This window comes from Musa acuminata, chromosome BXJ2-4 (genome assembly GCF_036884655.1).
Source record: "Musa acuminata AAA Group cultivar baxijiao chromosome BXJ2-4, Cavendish_Baxijiao_AAA, whole genome shotgun sequence".
In the NCBI taxonomy this organism is placed as follows: Eukaryota; Viridiplantae; Streptophyta; class Magnoliopsida; order Zingiberales; family Musaceae; genus Musa; species Musa acuminata.
Genome location: NC_088341.1, coordinates 29,720,645 through 29,742,781, shown reverse-complemented (window position 1 = coordinate 29,742,781; position 22,137 = coordinate 29,720,645). Strand labels below are relative to the sequence as shown.

The following is a 22,137-nucleotide window of genomic DNA, read 5'->3' as shown; positions in this document are numbered from 1 at the left end:
TGCAGATTTTAAGGTTATGTATTGATTGGTTCGGGTGATGTATCGGTTGATACGGGTAAATCGGGTCAAGTTTGACCCGAACGGTCAAATTGATCATTGGGGCTTCTTTTGGGGCTTTAAATCCCCTCCTTCCTCCCTCTTTCACTCACTCTTAGTCACTTTTATTTCATCTCTTCTCACTCTTCCTCACACTCTCGCTTGTAATTAAAGTTCCTAATCAACAATTAGTGGTAATCAAGATATTGATTTGGATAAAAATGGGATTAGAACTCAGGATCTAGTGAAATTTCCCTCAAATTCGAAGGTATTTAGCTTCTTTTTGTTTTTATTTATCATTTCATATAATTAGAGGCATTACTAATGCATATTTACAAAGATTAAACGTGATTAAGTTTATTCTCTTGCCTTTGTCCCAGTTATGTTTATTGTCTTACATTTTGGCCCAAAATGGGGTATTCAAGGTTATTCATAGCCTTATGCATTTATTTATGCCTCATATACACTCTATTCTTAATTAAATATAATAAAATTACTATTCAATTAGGATAAGAAACCTAAAAAAGAATTTTTGTGAATTTTCAGTAATTTTTAACCTTTTCTCCAAAAACTGGTACATACCGGTGTACCAACATATGATATACCGGTACCAATCAGCATGTACTAGTCTGCCCATGGATCGATACCACCGGTCAGCATGGCACGACAGTCCTTGTAGAAGATTTTAGTAACGTGTATTATTACACTGGAATTCCTTTGGCAGCCAAGTTTTAAAGCCTCCAGGATTGATGTAAATATATTCCTAATTAGTTTTGTGCACCATCAGGTTGTGCAGAGGTTCCAAGAATTGTTTTCCCAGACAAAATACAAGGAGGCTGCCGAACTAGCTGCTGAATCTCCACAAGACATCCTGAGAACTCCGGAGACTGTGGCAAAATTTCAAGTACTTCAATTCTGTTCTTTTATTCTTCTCTTTCTTTGGTTTTTTGCATTGAACTTGTATAGCCAGCCTGTTTGTTATCATTTGAATTTTTTTATTTTCTACAGTTTAATAGAATCATTTGTCTATTTCTACTAATAGATACTCTTGACAAGGAAAAGTTATGTATTCACTCAGACCAGATCTTGAAATGCTTTACAGCTTGAGGCTTGGTGCACCATTTACTTGAGTGTCTTTATACACTGTGCAGAGTGTTCCTGTGCAAGCTGGACAGACACCTCCTCTTCTACAGTACTTTGGAACATTGTTAACCAGAGGAAAACTAAATGCCTTTGAGTCTTTGGAGTTATCTCGCCTTGTTGTAAATCAGAACAAAAAGAATCTATTGGAAAATTGGTTGGCTGAAGACAAGCTTGAGTGCAGTGAAGAACTGGGGGATCTTGTCAAGGTAGATATGTGACTTTCTATAGGGAAAGCTGTTTTTTCTGTTCTCTATTTTTCAACTTCGATCACCCTTCCACCTGTAGACTGTCGACAATGATCTAGCACTAAAAATCTATATAAAAGCAAGGGCTACCCCAAAAGTTGTTGCTGCTTTTGCTGAACGAAGAGAGTTTGACAAGATACTTATCTATTCAAAGCAGGTACTTTTTGGTAATTGTTTCAGAACATGTCTACTAAAGCACATGCTTGAATTTTTTTTGTTTTGTGGAATATCTGTGCATATCAGCAGCAAATGTTATGCATGTGCAACCACACAAACCAGAGCTCATGCACCTGTAAGCCACACAACTTGTGAGGGTGGAGTAGAAGGGGAAGAGGGGAATTACAACATTCATATGCATTTTTAATTCTCTGCAGAAGAAAGCTTTTGTAAAATGGCCACCTGAAAGTGATGATCATACACTCCTGAATGCAGGTGGGATACGTGCCAGATTACCTTTTCCTTCTGCAAACAATTTTAAGGTCAGATCCTCAGGTAAGATTCTGTTCTTGGACTAATCAACTGTTGATGGTATTGAAGATACTCTTATAATTTATTGCTAATAGACCTTTGACCTCTGCATTATTTAGTATGATATATTATATTATTATTTGTCTTCTGAGTTGCTCCATAATCTACATGCACCATGGATTTTTTTAAGCCTTAAATCCACTTATTCATTCTTGTCTAAATTTCCATTTTAGTCTTGACTTATTGACTTAGTGATACCTTTGCATTACAGGGAGCAGTTAATTTTGCTCTTATGATGTCTCAAATGGAGGGTGGCTGTCCAGTGGATTATAATACAATTACTGATATCTTTCTTCAGGTTTATATATTTTGTCGGGGTTCTTTGTCTTATTCTTCTGAAATACTTAACCAGTGTTTTAAAAAGTGCATAGCATGACATATTTTACTTGGTTAACTCTTTAGTTTATTTAGTAGATGCTAAAAATATGTTCTTTTTTTCTTGGTATAATTGTTTTTCTTTAGAGAAATATGATCCGAGAGGCAACTGCCTTTTTGTTAGATGTCTTAAAGCCAAATCTACCTGAGCATGCCTTTCTTCAAACTAAGGTGATGCTTTCATGGTTATATTTGTTAAGTAGTCTTCTTGCTCATCTCAGTTATTTTCCTAATTATTGTCAGCATTGCAGGTTCTGGAGATCAATTTGGTGACATATCCTAATGTTGCAGATGCTATATTAGCTAATGGAATGTTTAGTCATTATGATCGTCCTCAAATAGCTCAGCTATGTGAAAAGGCTGGCCTATATATGCGAGCCCTTCAGGTTAAATGCTTCTCAGTAGTTATCTTGAACTGAGTTCTCTTGTTACAATTTATTAAACCAATTCTATTACAGCATTACACAGAGCTGCTTGATATTAAGCGTGTCATCGTGAATACCCATGCCATTGAGCCACAGGTGTGTGATCTATGGTTATATATATATATATATATATATATATATATATATATGTATGTATGTGTATGTATATATATATATATAATTTGATTTATGGTTGGTATTAGAATAGATCTACTGGTTTTTAGGCACTTGTGGAGTTCTTTGGGACCCTTTCCAGAGAGTGGGCTTTAGAATGCATGAAGGACCTTTTGCTTGTGAATTTGAGAGCAAACCTTCAGATAATTGTTCAGGTATAACTTTATTTAGTTTTCTCACACTGTAGAATAATTTGATGATTGATCACTTAACTAATATCTACTTATGACGATCTTATGTTTTTTCAGACTGCCAAAGAATATTCTGAGCAGTTAGGTGTGGATGCTTGTATTAAACTATTTGAGCAATTTAAGTCCTATGAAGGCCTTTACTTCTTCTTAGGATCATACTTGAGTTCCAGGTACTTGGTTTGACATGCAATGTATTTAGATGGGAAGTTTAGTACTATGACTAGGTTGTTAACCTTTTTCTTTTCCACATATTTCTTTGTATTCAATTGAAACAGTGAAGATCCAGATATACACTTTAAGTATATTGAGGCAGCAGCCAAAACTGGTCAAATCAAAGAAGTTGAACGTGTAACAAGAGAATCCAACTTCTATGATCCAGAGAAAACAAAGAATTTCCTGATGGAAGCCAAACTTCCTGATGCAAGGCCTTTGATAAATGTTTGCGACCGTTTTGGTTTTGTTCCTGATTTAACTCACTTTTTGTACACAAACAATATGCTTCGATATATTGAAGGTTATGTCCAGAAAGTAAGATGATCTTTTCACCATTTTGCCATTTTTATTTTCTGCAGTACTGTTTACACTCATTATATACCCACTTGGGACAAAAAAAGATTGCTGTGGTCATGGCTAGTTCACTGGAACTATCAGATCTCATAGATTAACAGTTTGCTGTGTTAATCTATTATAGGTGAACCCAGGTAATGCACCTTTAGTGGTGGGACAGCTGCTAGATGATGAGTGTCCTGAAGATTTTATAAAAGGTCTGATTCTTTCTGTCCGTTCTCTCCTTCCAGTTGAGTCTCTTGTGGTTGAATGTGAGAAGAGGTATGTGACATCTCATGCTTTACTTAATGAAATAAACTCTCTTAACTAATATCTTTGGTGTTTGCTGCATTATGGCCTGACAGGAACCGTCTGCGGCTACTCACACAATTTCTGGAACATCTTGTGAGTGAAGGAAGCCAAGATGCACATGTTCACAATGCTCTAGGAATGATCATCATAGACAGCAATAATAACCCAGAGCATTTTCTGACTACAAATCCGTATTATGATTCACGTGTAGTGGGTAAATATTGTGAAAAGCGGGACCCCACGCTTGCAGTTGTTGCATACAGACGAGGTCAATGTGATGATGAACTAATAAATGTCACTAATAAAAATTCATTGTTCAAGTTACAGGCTAGGTATCGTTCTTTTTTCTTTCAACTTATTTGTACTAGAAGCATCTATCTTTATCTTCTTTTTTATCATTATGGTCCGTCTTAATTGATTTGTTATCTTTCTTTTGTGACAGATATGTTGTTGAAAGAATGGATGCTGATCTATGGGAGAAAGTTCTTGTTCCTGAAAATGAATACAGAAGGCAGCTTATTGATCAGGTTGTTTCTACTGCATTGCCTGAAAGCAAGAACCCGGAGCAAGTCTCTGCAGCTGTTAAGGCTTTCATGACTGCTGATCTTCCTCATGAACTGATCGAATTACTTGAAAAGATTGTGCTCCAGAATTCAGCCTTTAGTGGGAATTTCAATCTGCAAAACCTTTTGATCTTAACTTCCATCAAAGCAGATCCATCTAGGGTCATGGATTACATAAATAGATTGGACAACTTTGATGGCCCTGCAGTGGGTGAGGTGGCAATTGAAGCTCAACTGTTCGAGGAAGCCTTTGCCATTTTTAAAAAATTCAACTTAAATGTGCAGGCTGTTAATGTCCTCCTGGACAACATCCAAAGCATAGAGCGGGCTGTAGAATTTGCATTCCATGTAGAAGAAGATTCTGTATGGAGTCAGGTGGGCAAAGCTCAATTACGGGAAGGGTTAGTAAGTGAAGCAATTGAGTCATTTATTCGAGCGGATGATGCTACTCAGTTCCTAGATGTTATTCGGGCTGCAGAAGATTCAAACATTTACCATGACTTGGTGAAATACTTATTGATGGTAAGGCAAACGGTCAAGGAACCAAAAGTGGATAGTGAACTCTTATATGCTTATGCAAAGATTGATAGGCTGAGTGAAATTGAGGAATTCATTCTGATGCCCAACGTTGCTAATCTCCAAAATGTTGGAGATCGCTTGTTTGATGATGCCCTTTATGAAGCTGCCAAGATCATATTTACTTTCATTTCCAACTGGGCAAAGCTAGCTAGTACGTTGGTCAAGCTCAGACAGTTCCAGGGTGCAGTGGATGCTGCTCGAAAAGCAAATAGCTCAAAGACATGGAAGGAAGTCTGTTTTGCTTGTGTTGATGCTGAGGAATTCCGCTTGGCACAAATTTGTGGTTTAAATATCATCATCCAGGTAATATGAATTTATAGTAAAAACCTTTTCTCAATCTAGTTTCTTGTCACTACTATGTTATCTAGGGACCTCATCCTCCCTACTGGATCCTAATCACTAAAATTTTCACTTCAGGTGGATGACTTGGAAGAGGTCAGTGATTATTATCAGAACAGAGGCTGCTTTAATGAGTTAATTTCTCTCATGGAAAGTGGCCTTGGATTGGAACGCGCACACATGGGTATTTTCACGGAGTTAGGAGTCTTGTATGCTAGATATCGACCAGAGAAACTTATGGAGCACATTAAACTTTTTTCGACTCGCCTTAATATTCCCAAGCTTATCCGTGTTTGTGATGAGCAACAGCATTGGCAGGAGCTTACCTATCTGTATATTCAGTATGATGAGTTTGACAATGCTGCCACAACTATTATGAACCATTCTCCAGATGCATGGGATCACATGCAATTTAAAGATGTAGTTATTAAAGTTGCAAATGTTGAGCTCTATTACAAGGCAGTGCATTTCTACCTGCAAGAACATCCAGACCTGATTAATGATCTTTTGCATGTACTTGCTCTTCGTGTGGACCACACTCGTGTTGTAGATATTATGCGGAAGGTGTAAATCTGTACTCATAATTTACTTTCACCATCGTAACTTTCATAGTGAAGGGTATATACGGCTACTGTATGGTTAAAGTTAGGTTATCTGGATAACTAAACCCTTGCATGTACCAGGCTGGTCACTTGCATCTTGTCAAGCCATACATGGTTGCAGTTCAAAGTAACAATGTAGCTGCAGTTAACGAGGCACTAAATGAAGTTTATGTCGAGGAGGAGGACTATGACAGGCTACGGGAATCAGTTGATACGCATGACAACTTTGATCAGATAGGCCTCGCCCAGAGGGTAAATTTGTCCTACTCTTTTACTTTGAATTGCAATACTATGGTGCAGTCCTGAGTCCTGATGAGTATTTTACGAACTAGATTGAAAAGCATGAGCTTCTTGAGATGAGACGTATCGCTGCATATATCTACAAGAAAGCAGGAAGATGGAAGCAATCCATTGCACTATCGAAGAAGGACAACCTATACAAAGATGCAATGGAGACATGTTCACAGTCTGGTGATCGTGAACTTTCTGAAGAGCTGCTTGTTTATTTTATCGAAAAGGTACTGGGCTTGATAACTAGCACCTATTTGTCAACCTTTGGATGTGCTGATATTCTTTTACTGTTCTGTACTCGTTGTCATATATGGAAGGAATTCTCTTCATTTCCTCAGCTATATTCAAATTTTGTTCCTCAATCATCTTATTCGGTTCTTGCCAAATTGAAGCTACCTTTTTATTTGGATTTATTTATTTATTTTGTTGATTATATTGTTGAATTTGATGACTTTGTAGTTGGTTATTTGAAAGAAACCTCCTCTAATCAGATATCAAAATAGTTATGTTACTTCATGTTCACTTATTGTGGATACCATGTTATATGAATGGTTTTCATGTCAATAAAGAAAGGAGTCTGTTATGTGCTGCCATTTGATGTGTGGCATCAAGTTGCTTCATTGCAGTCTTCGGTGTCAAGAGTTACAGAAACAACCTATATATCTACATGCAATGGGATGATTGCGTATGTTTGTCACTCCCCACATTCTGGATTGGCTGAAGCCTGTAAACTGAGTGCCTTGTACTTTTCCTACCAGCATTGTCCTTACCCTTTTAAATCATACATGTGACAGTTCATTTTGGGAGTAGAATGGTTGTAGAACCAGAACCTATGCAAAACAGGGATTATTTTCATAATTTAGTCCAGTGTGTTGACCAATGACTATGTGGGTAAGAAAGAAATTTTTTTTTTTTCAATAATGTCATTGCAGGAACCAGAGACCAAATCGTCATCTTCAGATGTGCTATTCAGTTGAAATAATATACGGAAACATAATGTAATGTGAAACAAATGAATGGTGTTCTCATATGTTTAATTAAGCTGGTATACAAAGTTGATATCGGCTGGTTCTGTAATTATAACAGTTGCTTGCATTATGTTTAATAATTCGTGATTACAAGAATCCCTGATTGCTTGTCGCCATCTAGTGGTTCTTTCGTATCCTTGTTTTCACTGTTCAGTCTAAACTGTTATTTGCCATGATCTCTGGTGGTCGTTAGTGTTAGGGTAAGAAGAGCAAGTTCTAGATATTATATTAATCATAAACAAATTCAAATGCCTTTATTTCCTCTGTAGGATTAATGTTATCATTTCAACATTAGACATAACTAAATGCTGTAATTAGAATTAGAAAAACAAGCTTTTCCCTTATCCATTCACTTATAATTGTGCTTGGATTATATCTGTGCACTCTCTTCCATTTGCTATTAACTGTGCATCGATGGTATCCTGATGATTTCTTGGTTATTTATGGCAGGGAAAGAAGGAATGCTTTTCTTCATGTCTTTTTATTTGTTATGACTTGATCCGTCCTGATGTTGCCCTTGAGCTTGCCTGGATGAACAATATGCTGGATTTTGCTTTTCCATACCTCTTGCAGGTGATTGCTGTATATCCTTGTGGATGCAGTTGGGTTGTTTTTCGAACCTCAGTAACTTATGTACATATCTTTCTGAATCCTGTCGACTCTGATGTGATTGTTGCATATCTACAGTTTATTCGTGAGTATACTAGCAAGGTTGATGAACTTATTAAAGATAAGATTGAAGCACAGAATGAAGTGAAAGTTAAAGAAAAAGAGGAAAAGGATTTGGTTACTCAGCAGGCATGTTTGGTGCATTCTTGACGATCTTTGTTCTGTAATTTATTTTGTCTTTATTTTTTCTGTTGCCTAGCAATGATATTCATCTCTCATTTGCAGAATATGTATGCACAGTTGCTACCCCTTGCATTGCCAGCTCCACCAATTCCTGGTGTGGGTGCTACTGGCATGGGTGGACCTTATCCAGCTCCACCACCTATGGCTGGTATGGGGATGCCCCCGGTGCCGCCATTTGGTATGCCCCCGATGGGAACGTACTGAAAGAACATTGTAGGAGAGTGTTTGCCAGGAAGAATCCAGGGTATGTTGGGCACATATCTTCATAATGTCATTATCTTGTCAATCTCTTTGTTTATTTCAGGCATTTTGTGATTATGTGGAGCTCCGCATTAAGTTTCTGTATGAATTATGCTTTAGAGATCAGAGGATGGACGGTAGCTGGATGGCATACGTATAGGTTTTCATGTTATTTAGCATTTCTAGGCTTACTTTGTGTACATAATAAGTGAAATAGCAGTTGTACCCTTTTATTGCAGGTTGAATTTCTTGAGGTTGTATGAGATAGCTTGTCTGTAATACTTTATTATTCATGAGTTTAAAGTTTTTGGCTATCAAAGGAATGTTTGTTTGATTACTATAGTGAAGCACATGTCGTTTTTTTTTTTTTTGTTTGAGTTGAGAAAATAAATTCTGTTAATGAGTTTTTATTTATGCATTGTCAATGATAAAAATCTAGAAATTATTACAGCAATAAAAGATATGTTTCTAGATGCACATCATTGTTGCTATATGATTCATCTTCGCGAGAATTTATTAAGTGACATATGAGATAAGGAAGCGATTAAACTTTTTTTTTGGTCTACTATAGAGAGCACCAAATCAAGTTGAATGAATGTATTTAAAAATTAATTATTAAATTATATTAAAAGCTATCATTGGATTTCTATTTTTTTTTTAACAATGTATGCGACGTTAAAAATAAAAGACTCTAAAAGCATGAATTTATTATCGAAAGATATCCGTCGATTTTTAAAACATTATTGAGTGGTCTTAGTTTCCTTGTCATACTACCAATGCTATTACTATTATATTGACACCCTTGATTGAGAAAAGAAATTTGTAGGTCTAATGAAGTTGTGAAAGTTGTGAAAGTTTGAGATAGTTTAATGGAAAAGAACTTTGTTACACTCAACGATGAACAAAAATACACTAATTTATAAAAATCTATCTAAAAACTACCACAATTTCAATAGAACAAAGGCTTGTGTGACAACAAAACCAAGTGAAAGAACAAATCTTACAATATGGCTAATTGGTAAAGTGTCAAACTCGAATTAGTTGTCACATAATCAATGTGGCAAAATATATAAATTAACTCAATTCAGATGTTGTTTTTTACATAACTCAACTCATGCATTCTTACATATATAAAGTGTCGAACATGAATTAAGGGGGTGGGTTATAACAATTAATTAGGAGCAAACATATGCTTACTTGATACAGTGTCAATTAGGACTATGTTAACCAAGAGGACATAAAACTAAACTATTCTATATGTCCACAGAGAATTGATCCTCTCTATTTAGTTGCTACCAAACACATGCAATCTTCACAACAACGGTAGCATAAATCATAAATCATATGATTAGTCATCCAACCATTGATACAAAGAGAATTCAGGTTAAAATTTTTAACCTTTAGATGACAAAAGGTTGAAGGACTGGATGGCAGTAGGTAACTTCTCAATGCCTTCTTAGTAGTGATGCAACAAGAAGGCAGTGATAGAGGTGAGATGTAGGTGAAACTTCGTCACTTGAATCATGTGAGTGGTTAGAGACGGTAGGGTCTCCATAGTCACGCAAAAGCGCCCAAGGGTTGTCATAATCATCAAAGGATCATAGGCTTCGCCAAGAAAGCTTTATTGACCAATCGTTAAAGATGGTCTATAAGCCAAGGGTTCATCGAGGAGACATCATTGAGACGAGGGTTAGCTAAGGAAGATTCATCGAGGAGACCAACATTGAGTAGGGTTCACCGAAGAGATGTCATCGAGGAGACATTATCGAGATGAGGGTTAGCTAAAGAAGATTTCATCGAGGAGACTAACATCGAGTAAGGTTCACCGAAGAGATGTCACTAGCAAGGTTCGTTGTGGTTAAACTCGAGTCGCCCTAGGATTATACTCATTTACACTATAATCGAAAAGACGTTGTTGATATGATTTAAATTGAACCGATTCATTATATACCAGTTCAATTCCAATTAGTATATTATAAATTGGTTCAAGATGGCCATGGGTTTGATTGACCAAACTCAAAAACTTTTTTATTATTTGAAAAAAAAGACAAGGATATCATCTTATTACTGACAGTTTGTTGAGAAGGTGTTCGATATAATGTTTATATATGTTTATACTTTTCAGTCTTATTCATACCTTTGATAGCTTATAATGGTTTATAGTAAGCTTGGCAACTCTAGTTTGGTTAGGTTTTGTGATTATTTCAAGCTTATAAATACAATATCTTAGACTATCCAAAGTATACGAAGAGGAAAGTTGCTCCAATATGATATATATCCAAAGGGATATATCTTGACTCTCTAGTGGGATATTCATATGTAGTAGATCATATATGTTGAGGGATGTACTTCAAGATAGAAGCTCCATAAAGCAAATGGTAAGGAGTCATTATAAGATCTTACACGAAGTGATGTATTAAGAGACACATTACGAGATTAAGTGGGGGAGGGACCAAAGATAATACCAAACGAATACACACTTGAGTCGATGAGAAGATCAAGCTCAACGGATGTTTGACCTTTGGAATGATGGACACAAGGACCATCACCATCTCAATACAAACCGAGTGAGATAACTTGAATGAGACTTAATGAAGTACCTATTGGGTTCAGCCCATATGTGGGCTTGGACTGGACAATTGAGTCTTTAAGCCCAAATCAATAATTAAAAAAAAAAAAGGAGAAAAAGGGACATGCATGCAGTTGAGGGCAGCGAAGGGTTTTGGCGTGCAATAGTGGTAACGAATGGTGGTGGAGCATAGGGAGATAAAAGAACATAGAGAGAAAGAGGAGAGAGATAATTAGGATTTTGAGTTTTTCTGCTTGATTATTAGTGGCCAAACTTTATTAGTTTTGACCCAAATTATATGTGAAGATTTTTTACAGTAAACTCTATAATCCTAATGGTGTTGATCTACAGTTTATCCTCTCTAAGATACTTTTCTACTATACCTACTAGGTGAGATCTAAATTTTTTTTTTTTTATGAGATCCATCCATATGATGATGATATAATATTCTTGAGCCAAGATATGTGGTCTTAATGTTATTATGATCCTCTTGTTATTTTAGAGAAGATTTATTGTAAATATATTATCATTACTAATGATAGTAGAAGTTTAAAGTGGACTACGGTCCCGTGATTTTTTCCGTATTGTGTTTTTCAAGTTAAAATTTGGTCTCACTTTATGATTGATTCATTGTTATACTATTTATGTTGTTCTGGTTAATATGTGCTTTTGATATTAAGTTGGTATTTTGATAAGGAATCCATTTTGATACACAAAGAGTGAAAAAAATTATTCCGCTATAACAGGTTTTTCCCAACAGTACCCAAGCCTCATGAATGGAGTCAATGTAGAAGATGAAACATAGAATGAAAACACCAACTTTAGGAAGCTTTCTTTAAACATAGGTCAAGAATATGAACCCTTGTAGAGGCCAGAGCAAAATTATGTCGTTCCTTAGTTTTCTCATTCTAATGGAGTAGACTAATCTTGCTTGGTGCCAAAATTGAAGGGGCTTCAAGGTACATGCATCTTATCTAAATGAGGTAATTAACGAAGGGGCTAAAGTTGGGGATCAACTCAACTTGCAACAATGAAGTTGGAGTTGAGAGGCCTTAGCATGGGGCAAGAGGCTAAATAATCTAATGCTCTTGAAGAATTTGTAGAGTGCTGCAATTTAAGTTGCTACAAAGAGAAGCTATATGTAACAAAATGTTGTGTTAGGGATAGAGGCCTAGGATCTAAATAATGACACATTAATTTTCATCAAAGTTAGCGAACTTTGAGAACTAGTAGTAGATAAACTAACTCAAAGCTATACTGTATGTAAATAAAGATCGATTGTCAAATGAGCAAATATGGTCAGAAGTGAAGAGGCCCTACGGTGTGTTTACGAAGACTACATAAGTAGAGGTTATTGTTTGAGCTCATCACACCAAGATCAAATTATAAATGAAGATATCACTGAGAGGTGACATAGTGCAGCGAATAATAGTGGAATAATTCCAAACAATACGACATAACAAGAAAGTCTTGTGCAAGGCTTAATCAACTAGAGAAACGATTAGAGCTAATGGGAACTTAACTTTAGTAACATGATGATAAGAAAGACTATTAATTTAAGGAGTGAATATCATGAAATTGCACAAGCAGATCTTTTATGCATGCACCAAATTTTATATCGAATGAAAACTTTAGACATCAACAGATAAGGCTATATACTATAGAGATAGATCTTTTGAGTGTAACTACTAGTGAGTCCTATAAGGGACTTAATCATATAGAGTTATAATTAGAGTTGTCGGATGGTGGATTACTCCAGAGCTAATATTCGCTCAAGAGAGTTCGATAAGTCAGTGAACAATGCCAAGTGAGTGAACATTGCTACCGATAACGCAAAGGATAATAGAATCGATGCGAGCTCTACAACATGATGGCGAAGGCAATGCATTAGGGTTACAATATGTCTTTCCATTGACCTAGGGTGAACTACTTATAGAACATAGAGATGTTAAAACAAGTGACCAAAAGGAGTGAGAAAACAATGATGAGTTTAGAGAGACTTAGTTACCCAAAACCGAGGGACTAGTGCATAATAGGGAACATCTTTTTTTTCATATAAATGATCTATATATGCTAATAAATGATTCCATACTAGAGTTAAGAGTCATTAGAAAGTTGAAGTAATATTGATGGATCAAAGTTTGATTACTTAATAATAATAACGTACAACAGTCAAAAGCTGAGAGATGCTTTATAATGAAAGCAAATGATTGAAGATGCTGTTAGGATCAAGAACACTAAGAGGGGGAGTGTGGGGGGGGGGGGGGGGGGGGGGGGGTTGTGAATTAGTGCAGCGGAAAACTTTCGACGATTAAAACTGCATTCGTACGTTGAAATTCGATTTCGACATAAAAGTCATTTCGTGCAGATAATAACTTTGAAAACTTACGGAAACATATTTGAAGTAAAGTAAGGAATAAAGTTTGCAGTTAAGATAAATAGCACAAAGGAAATACAAACCAGATTTTAGAGTGGTTCGGTCAAATGTGACCTACATCCACTTTCGGCTTCCTCCTCCGACGAGGTCACTAGCGTCTACTAGAGGCCTTCCTTCAATAGGCGAAAGCCAATCACCCTTTTACAGTTTCACTCCTTTTGACTGGCTTAGGAGACAACTCTTATAGAATTTTCACTCCTCTCTTGAATTATCGAAACATGGAAGAAAAGAGGGAGGAAAACTTTTAGCTTATACAACACTTTTGAGCTCTAAAAATTACAAAGTAAGATTAGATTTTCGGTGCCCTTTCATGCAGGAAAGGGTAGGGTATATATAGGCCCCAAACTGGTTTGAATTTAGAGCTCAAAAATATCATTTTCCAGATTTTCGGGGTCCTGGCGGTACTACCGTCAGACTGGGTGGCAAGACCGCCTGACAGAGCTCGGAGATCGAGCTCTGGCGGTGCCACCGCTTGACTGGGGCGGTTCCACTACCCAGTCTCACTAGGAGACTGAGCCCAAGCGGTGCCACCGCCTGACTTGGGCGGTTGCACCGCCCAGCTTTCCTGGGAGACTGAGCTCTTGGGCGGTGCCACCGCCGGCCAGGAAATCTGGGTCCGAATGGGCTGATCCATTCGGCCCAATTTGGGTCTGTCAAGGGCCCAATTGCCCCCAGATTAAGTTAATGAGATCACCTCTCATTCCTAGCTTAATCTGTATGCTAACTACGATATTTCTTAAGACATTTACTGCAACTTGCTCTGGTGCGTCAATCGCTTCTTCCGACGAGCTTCCGGCGAACATCCGACGAACCCTCGACAATGTTCCAGCGGACTTTCAGCCAACTCCTGGACTTGCGACGATCCACTTGGTGAGTTCCAACGAGCTTCTTTGGCAAGCTCTTGGACTTCTCGGATTTGTTCCCGCAGAACCTCCGACGACCATCCGGACTTCCGTCAAACTCTCGAACCCCCAACGTGATCATGGTCTTGACTTCGGCGTAACTCCTGCTGCATGTCTTACTTCCATCATAGTTAATCCTGCACATGTAAAATAAACTTCGATATAGACAATTAATACTAAGCATTAATCAAGTTGTCCGGCATGTCATTAGTCCCTCGACGCTTCATCCGATTCTTCGGCGCATCGTCCTCTCCTGCAGCCTATTGCCCAATCGGCCAGTTGACTCCGTAACTCTGATATCCTTAGCATAATACCCGCTCTTCTTGGCCCAATGCCCGAGTCCATGGCCCGAAACCTTTTGTCGATACGTCGACCAATTTACCGGCCCGACGTCTAATCTTCTGACATGTTCCTCTAGCCCAATATGATTTTTTCTACTTTAATTGTCTCATCCTGATTGAAGCATCCTACGTCACTCAAAATGCAGATCAAAACATAAACACAATTATCAATTGGTTTCATAATCAAAATACGAGATTCAACAATCTCCCCCTTTTTTATGATGACAACCAATTGATGACGAAGTTAAACTTAACTCCCAGAGTTTAAACAAACTCTCCCTATCAATATACCATATTGATAGAACCTTGAATTCAAACTGAATTCAAGTCATTGCAATATTCATCATGAATACTTGTAATACATCATATTGAACTTATGCATAAACTTATGCATAACAATATACTTCTCCCCCTTTGTCATCAACAAAAAGGAAAAGTTCCAACTCTAATGTGTTTGTAGTATTAATTCAACTTATTGCATGAAAAACATAATATCAAGTTTTATTATCATGCAGTTTTGAAGTTAGAAAATTTAGCAAGTGTTACATCATGCTTAGAACATTCAAGCTATTGAGTTTTAGATATGCAAGTTTTACAGCATACAAGATAGCACTTTTGGTAATGTTCAAGATAACAAGTTCTACATCATTCAAGCTAGCAATGTTACAACATTTTAGAACATGCAAGCTAGCAATTTAGAGATGTTCAAGAAAACAACTCTTGCTTCTTGAAATATGCAAGTTTTACAATATACAAGCTAGCAAATTCAAAGATATGCAAGTTGGCATATTTGCTTTTCTTTGCGATAGGTAAGATAGCACTTTTGCTTCTAGAAATATGCAAGTTAGCAATCTTTGCTTCTTTTTGAGATGAGCAATTTTTTTTGCTTCCTTTGCAAAGTTTGAGTTAGCAATTTTACTTCCGTTGCAAAGTGCAAGTTAGCATGTTTTGTATCTTGAGATAAGCAAGATAGCACATTTTTATATTTTCTTGAGATTTCAAGTTAGCAATTCTCGGTGATGTTCAAGATAGCAATTTCTTCTCTTTTGAGAAGTGCAATTTTTGCTTTCTTCTTGAATTGTACAAGCTAGCTATCTCCCCCTTTGTCATTGTCAAAAAGAAAGGAAGACTCTTTATGTCAATTTCTAAATCATGACAAAGGTGAGTAATCATTCTTATTTCAAAATTTCATAGTTGAGATAAATCTTGAATTCAAATTAAGGCAATTTTAATCATGATTCACATCATATGCAATACATCACATACATCATAATAAAAAGCATAAGTATTGCATGCATCATTTTAGCAATAAATCATAGCATTTCATCACATGGCAAAATATCAGCAAGTAAAATTATGATGCAAATTCTTGATATCTTAACATGATTCAAACATTTCAAGTGTTTAACAATCATAGCATTTCATCGCAATGACAAGATATCAGCAAGTAAAATTACGATGCAAGTTCTTGATATCTTAACTTGATGCAAACATGGCATATGGCAATCATAGCATTTCTATCATCAATTTACCATATATTTCGATGCAAGCTTCTTTTGATATCTTAACATAATTCAAATTCAAATATGGCACTCATAGCATCAATTCACATATTTCTCATTCAAATATGGCACTTATAGTATCAATTCATATATTTCTCCCCCTTTGTCATTAACAAAAAAGAGAACGATATAAGCAAATTTTAAACGTAAGTGCGGTAATGATTCATGTCATAACTAGGTTTATGTCATTTTTCAACAATGAGTGATAGGATATCAATTATACAAACATCTCAAGGAAAATATGACATGGAGATAGCTTTCATTACTTCTTCCTCTTTATTTGTTATTATCTTTTTGCATGGAGGAAAGTCACTTGTGAGCTTACTCAAATGAAGTTAAAATTGATAAGATATTAAAGCACACTTCATTTTTACAAGGATCAAGATATGTGTGTGAATCAATCCTTACACATAAAACTATTTCTCTAAAGATATAAGAAGGAATCATCAAATCCATTTCTCGAAAGATATTTTTCACATGATAAGTCTATGAGAGATGCATTTGCTAGTTGATTCTATATGTCAAAAATCAATTATATGAATCAAACTCGATATGACATATGTTTATTAAGTCCGAAAGAGAATAATGTATCGAGAAAATCCGATTGTTAGGATCAAGAAGATCCGAAAATAAAATTTAACACTTTCATGCATTTGGTCAAGGTTTTGCTATAGATTTTCAAATTTAATCATGAAGATAAAACATGCTTATTATCATGAAAATTTTTGTATCCAAAACACATAATTTCCAACATATTATTAAGGCATTTAATTGTGTAAAATCATCATGGCAATTAAGTGATTTGATCATTGAATCAAGAAAGTCCGAAAAATTATCTTAGCAAGTTCATGCATTCGGGCACATTTTTGTCATAGTTTTTTTAATGAAGATAAAACATATTCATCAACATGGAAATTTTTTGTATTCAAAACATATAATTTCCAACATGTTATTAAGGCATGCAATAATGTAAATTTCTCATTATAGCAATTATATCTTACCATGCATGATCAAAATTTTTCCCATTTTATCATTGTAAACAAGAAAGAAGAAGGGAGGAGCAAAATAGTGTAAAATATTTTAATCATTTCAAGGCATACAAGCCATAAATACAATCACATCATGTCATGAAAGATAAAATCACTTGAATACCAAAAGACATGATTCATTTTGACATATTTCCTCTTTAAATAAAAAATGAAAGGAATTCTTAGGAGATCATGATATAGATAAAATTCATTCAATCTTGTATGAGAACAAGATATTAATTTAAGCATATAAAATTTCTTAATTCATTATGAATCATAAAAAAAATTATGGTTCTGAAAAATCATGATTCATTTAGGAAAATTTTCTCTTTAGTACACGACAAGAAGAAATATAGCAATGATACCAATCATGATTCATTTGGATGGTAGATGACAAAAAGAAACATTGAGGATAAAAGATCTCGATTTTTATAGAGTAAATCTCAAGTTTTAAATCTCAAAAAAATCAAGATAAAGCTCATTCAAATTCAAATCATCAAATCAAAATTATTTTCAAGAGATTCATAAAAAGATGATAAAATAGATTCATCAAAGTCAACAAGATAGAGAAAAAAAAATTTCAAGAAAAATATTTTTCTTTATTTAGTTGTTTCATACAAGAATGCCTTTGTCCTTTTTGTGCCAAAAAGAATATATATCATCAATCGTTTAGGATCGAAAAATAAATTTCATCATAAAAACCATCAAGATCAATAAACCACAAAAATCATCATCTATAACTTTAAAATCTCATGCATAAAATAAAATCATCAATCATGGTATTAAAACATCATTATGCATTATTAAATCATTTCATATTTTCAATCAAAAATTATTTTGTTTGTTTATCATAAGATATGCATTTTTCATGATTATTTAAAATCATTGGAAAGGTAAGCATGATAAGCATAATCCTAATTCATTAGCATTTTCATTATATTATTTAAACATATAATTTTCAAGAAAATTAATTCTATACTAAAAAAGAAAATACATTATGAAAAGCATCATGTAATTTCGAAATAAATTAAGGGGGTTTTGATTACCTCATCGTTGAATATCATTAAGGCGTAGTTTGCCACCTTGCCTTTCTTGATTTTCTCCTCGTCTTCAGAGGAGCTCGATTCATCCCACTTTGTGTTCTTCTTCTTGCGTTCAAAAAAAGTAGTTCTGTTCTTTTTGTTCTTAAATTTTTATTTTTTTATTTTTTAAAATTTCTTAGTGAGTAGTTCTTGTTCACCATCACTTGAGCTTATGCTCGAGTGGTCTTCAAATGTTCTATGTCCCAAATCCTTCCTGTTCTTTGGAAGGTGGTTTTGTTCATCATGTTCATCATGTGCATTGCACACCATTTCATATGTCATCAATGAACCGACAAGTTCTTCAAGTAAAAAAATATTTAAATCTTTTGTTTATTGTATTGCCATTACTTTTGATTCCCAAGCTTTAGAAAGTGATCGTAAAACTTTATTAACAAGTTCAAAATTCGAGAAACATTTGCCAAGAGCTTTTAAACCATTGACGACATTCGTGAAACGGGTGTACATGTCAACAATGGTTTTGCTCAGCTTCATTCGAAAAAGCTTGAAATCATGCATCAAAAAATTTACTTTAGAATCTTTTACATTACTCGTGCCTTCGTGTGTGATTTCAAGAGTGCACCAAATATCGAAAGTCGTTTCACACAAAGAGACCCGATTGAATTCATTTTTATCTAAGGCACAAAACAAGACATTCATAGCCTTTGTATTTAGAGAAAACTTCTTATTCTCCAAATCATTCCAATGGTTCATTGGAAGAGAAGACATTTTAAAATCGGATTCGACAATGTGCCATAAATTCAAATCCAACGAAAGCAAGAAAACTCTTATTCGAGTTTTCCAATAAGTGTAGTCTGTCCCATTGAAGAAGGGAGGACGAATGAGAGAGTGACCCTCTTGGTTGCCGAAAAGAGTCATTTCTCTTGGGTGTTAATTCAAGTGAGAAATAACGAGGCTCTGATACCAATTGTTAGGATCAAGAGCACTAAGGGGGGGGGTGAATTAGTGCAGCGGAAAACTTTCGACGATTAAAACTGCGTTCGTACATTGAAATCCGATTCCAACGTAAAAGTCGTTTCATGCAGATAATAACTTTGAAAGCTTACAGAAACGTATTTGAAGTAAAGTAAGGAAGGCAGCTTGCAGTTAAGATAAATAACACAAAGGAAATGCAAACCAGATTTTAGAGTGGTTCGGTCAAACGTGACCTACATCCACTTTCGGCTTCCTCCTCCGATAAGGTCACCGGCATCTACTAGAGTCCTTTCTTCAATAGGCGAAGGCCAATCACCCTTTTACAGTTTCACCCCTTTTGACGGGCTTAGGAGACAACCCTTAAAGAATTTTCACTCCTCTCTTGAATGATCGAAACTTGGAAGAAAAGAGGGAGGAGAACGTTTAGCTTATACAACACTTTTGAGCTCTAAAAATCACAGAGTAAGATTGGATTTTCGGTGCCCTTTTATGCAGAAAAGGGTGGGGTATATATAGGCCCAAAACTGGTTTGAATTTGGAGCTCAAAAATATCATCTCCTCGATTTCTGGGGTCCTGGCGGTACTACCGTCAGACTAGGCAGTACGACCGCCTGACAGAGCTCGGAGACCGAGCTCTGGTGGTGCCACCGCCTGACTGGGGCGGTTCCACTGCCCAATCTTGTTCGGAGACTGAGCCCAGGCGGTGCCACCGCCTGACCTGGGTGGTTGCACCGCCCAGCTTTCCTCGGAGACTGAGCTCCTGGACGGTGCCACCATCGACCCAAGCGGTGCCACCGCTGGCCAAGAAATCTGGGTCCGAATGGGCTGATCCATTCGGCCCAATTTGGGTCTGTCAAGGGCCCAATTGCCCCCAAATTAAGTTAATGGGATCACCTCCCATTCCTAGCTTAATTTGCATGCTAACTACGATATTTCTTAAGACATTTATTACAACTTGCTCCGGTGCATCAATCGCTTCTTTCGGCGAACTTCCGGCGAACATCCGACGAACCCTTGGCGATGCTCCGGCGGACTTTCGGCCAACTCCTGGACTTACGACGATCCACTTGGCGAGTTCCGACGGGCTTCTTTGGCAAGCTCCTGGACTTCTCGGATTTGTTCCCGTAGAACTACCGACGACCGTTCGGACTTCCGTCGAACTCTTAAACCCCCAATATGATCATGGTCTTGACTTCGGTGCAACTCCTGCTGCATGTTTTACTTCCATCGTAGTTAATCCTGCACATATAAAACAAACTTCGATCTAGACAATTAATACTAAACATTAATCAAGTTGTCCGACATGTTATTGGTCTCTCGGCGGTTCGTCCGATTCTTCGGCGCATCGTCCTCTCCTGCGACCTATTGCCCAATCGGCCAGTTGACTCCGCAACTCCGATATCCTTAGGCCAATACCCGCTCTTCTTGGTCCGATGCCCGAGTCCACGGCCCGAAGCCTTCTGTCGATATGTTGACCGATCCACCGGCCCGACGTCCAATCTTCTAACATGTTCCTCCGGCCCAACATGATTTTTCCTGCTTTAATTGTCTTATCCTGATCGAAGCACCCTGCGTCACTCAAAACGCAGATCAAAACATAAACATAATTATCAATTGGTTTCATCATCAAAATACGAGATTCAACAAATGCAAGAAAGGAAAGGAGATGCAATGCATATAAAGGCTTCGATGAGAATGTCTAAGGAATAAGTGTGGAAGAATGTCATAAATAGTTTGTATAAGGTTTTCAATATAATATATATGTATGTCTATGCTTTTAGATTTAGTTTATGCCTTAAGCAACATTTAAGAGGGTTATAGTAGAATTGACAAACTCATTTTAGTCGGGTTTTATGGTAAGCATAGTATGTGTTTGATCATCACATAGAAGCAAAACTATTCAAAACAAAAGCCTTTGGCCAACTAATTTAGGGGCTTTCTATGAGTAGAGTATGGCCAGAAACATCAATTGTTTCAATATCTTAGAGCTACTCGCGTGCACATGACTAGAGAAGCTTTTGGGGTAGTGTCTTGGGGTGGTGTCACACTCAGTTCCACATGATGTCATATGAGCACATGTTTGTGAGGACTTTTGGATGTGACGGATTGCCTTGGACCCTTTGTTATACGATCTTTTAAAGCTTATGAAATTTATCTTTGTAGTTTATATTGTCTATCAAGTATTTGCTCGTAAAATATTGATTTTAATGCTTCTATCAACTCATTTTTTATTTTACATGTCTTTAGGGGATCTTATAGTTACGAGATGACTAACTTTTTATAGATTGATATGTAAGGGTTTGGAATAATTTAGATAAAACCAACTAAGCTCGTGACAATATAATAAAAATTTAACAATAGAATATTTTTTTGGGTGAATTATCTTAAAGTAATATAATTTAGAGATTTCTATTTACAATCTCATTTTAAGTTTCTTTTAATATTTTTAAGATATCCTTTTATAAATAGATGTAAATTTCTCCATCATTTTTTTCCCTCTTCTTAATAACAACAAGCGAGCCACGAATAACATTGAACGACGCCAAATGGTATCAACTTATTAGTCTTCTTCTTTTCCTCCTTTTGCTCATATTCTATTCCGGTGACTTGACTCTACCGGGCACCTTGTTGAACACATCAAATTCAGTGTTGTTGATGCCTATATATATATATATATATATATATATATATGACATAAACCTCTAAAGAAGTAGGATTATCCCGACCCGTGGGTTAAAAAAAATTGAGTCGACTTAAATTTTAATCAATCTGCAGACAGGTAAATGAAGTGGTGACTCCCTTCTTGCCTAACAA

General features: G+C 36.2%; 1 protein-coding gene across 1 annotated transcript in view; it reads left to right on the top strand.

Moving 5' to 3' along the window:
- LOC135610229 (clathrin heavy chain 1-like) overlaps nt 1-8,807 on the top strand; it is a 28,282-nt gene extending 19,475 nt beyond the window's left edge. Inside the window, exons 11-30 of the mRNA XM_065104475.1 lie at nt 824-940; nt 1,188-1,385; nt 1,465-1,581; nt 1,857-1,916; nt 2,164-2,250; nt 2,415-2,498; nt 2,579-2,713; nt 2,786-2,848; nt 2,977-3,081; nt 3,175-3,287; nt 3,393-3,645; nt 3,809-3,945; nt 4,029-4,307; nt 4,418-5,420; nt 5,535-6,020; nt 6,140-6,310; nt 6,391-6,576; nt 7,828-7,950; nt 8,065-8,175; nt 8,272-8,807. Of these exons, the coding sequence (XP_064960547.1) occupies nt 824-940; nt 1,188-1,385; nt 1,465-1,581; nt 1,857-1,916; nt 2,164-2,250; nt 2,415-2,498; nt 2,579-2,713; nt 2,786-2,848; nt 2,977-3,081; nt 3,175-3,287; nt 3,393-3,645; nt 3,809-3,945; nt 4,029-4,307; nt 4,418-5,420; nt 5,535-6,020; nt 6,140-6,310; nt 6,391-6,576; nt 7,828-7,950; nt 8,065-8,175; nt 8,272-8,433 (3,990 nt within the window). The 3' untranslated portion in view covers nt 8,434-8,807. The remainder of the gene's footprint in view (nt 1-823; nt 941-1,187; nt 1,386-1,464; nt 1,582-1,856; nt 1,917-2,163; nt 2,251-2,414; nt 2,499-2,578; nt 2,714-2,785; nt 2,849-2,976; nt 3,082-3,174; nt 3,288-3,392; nt 3,646-3,808; nt 3,946-4,028; nt 4,308-4,417; nt 5,421-5,534; nt 6,021-6,139; nt 6,311-6,390; nt 6,577-7,827; nt 7,951-8,064; nt 8,176-8,271) is intronic.
- The last annotated feature ends 13,330 nt before the right edge of the window (nt 8,808-22,137 follow it).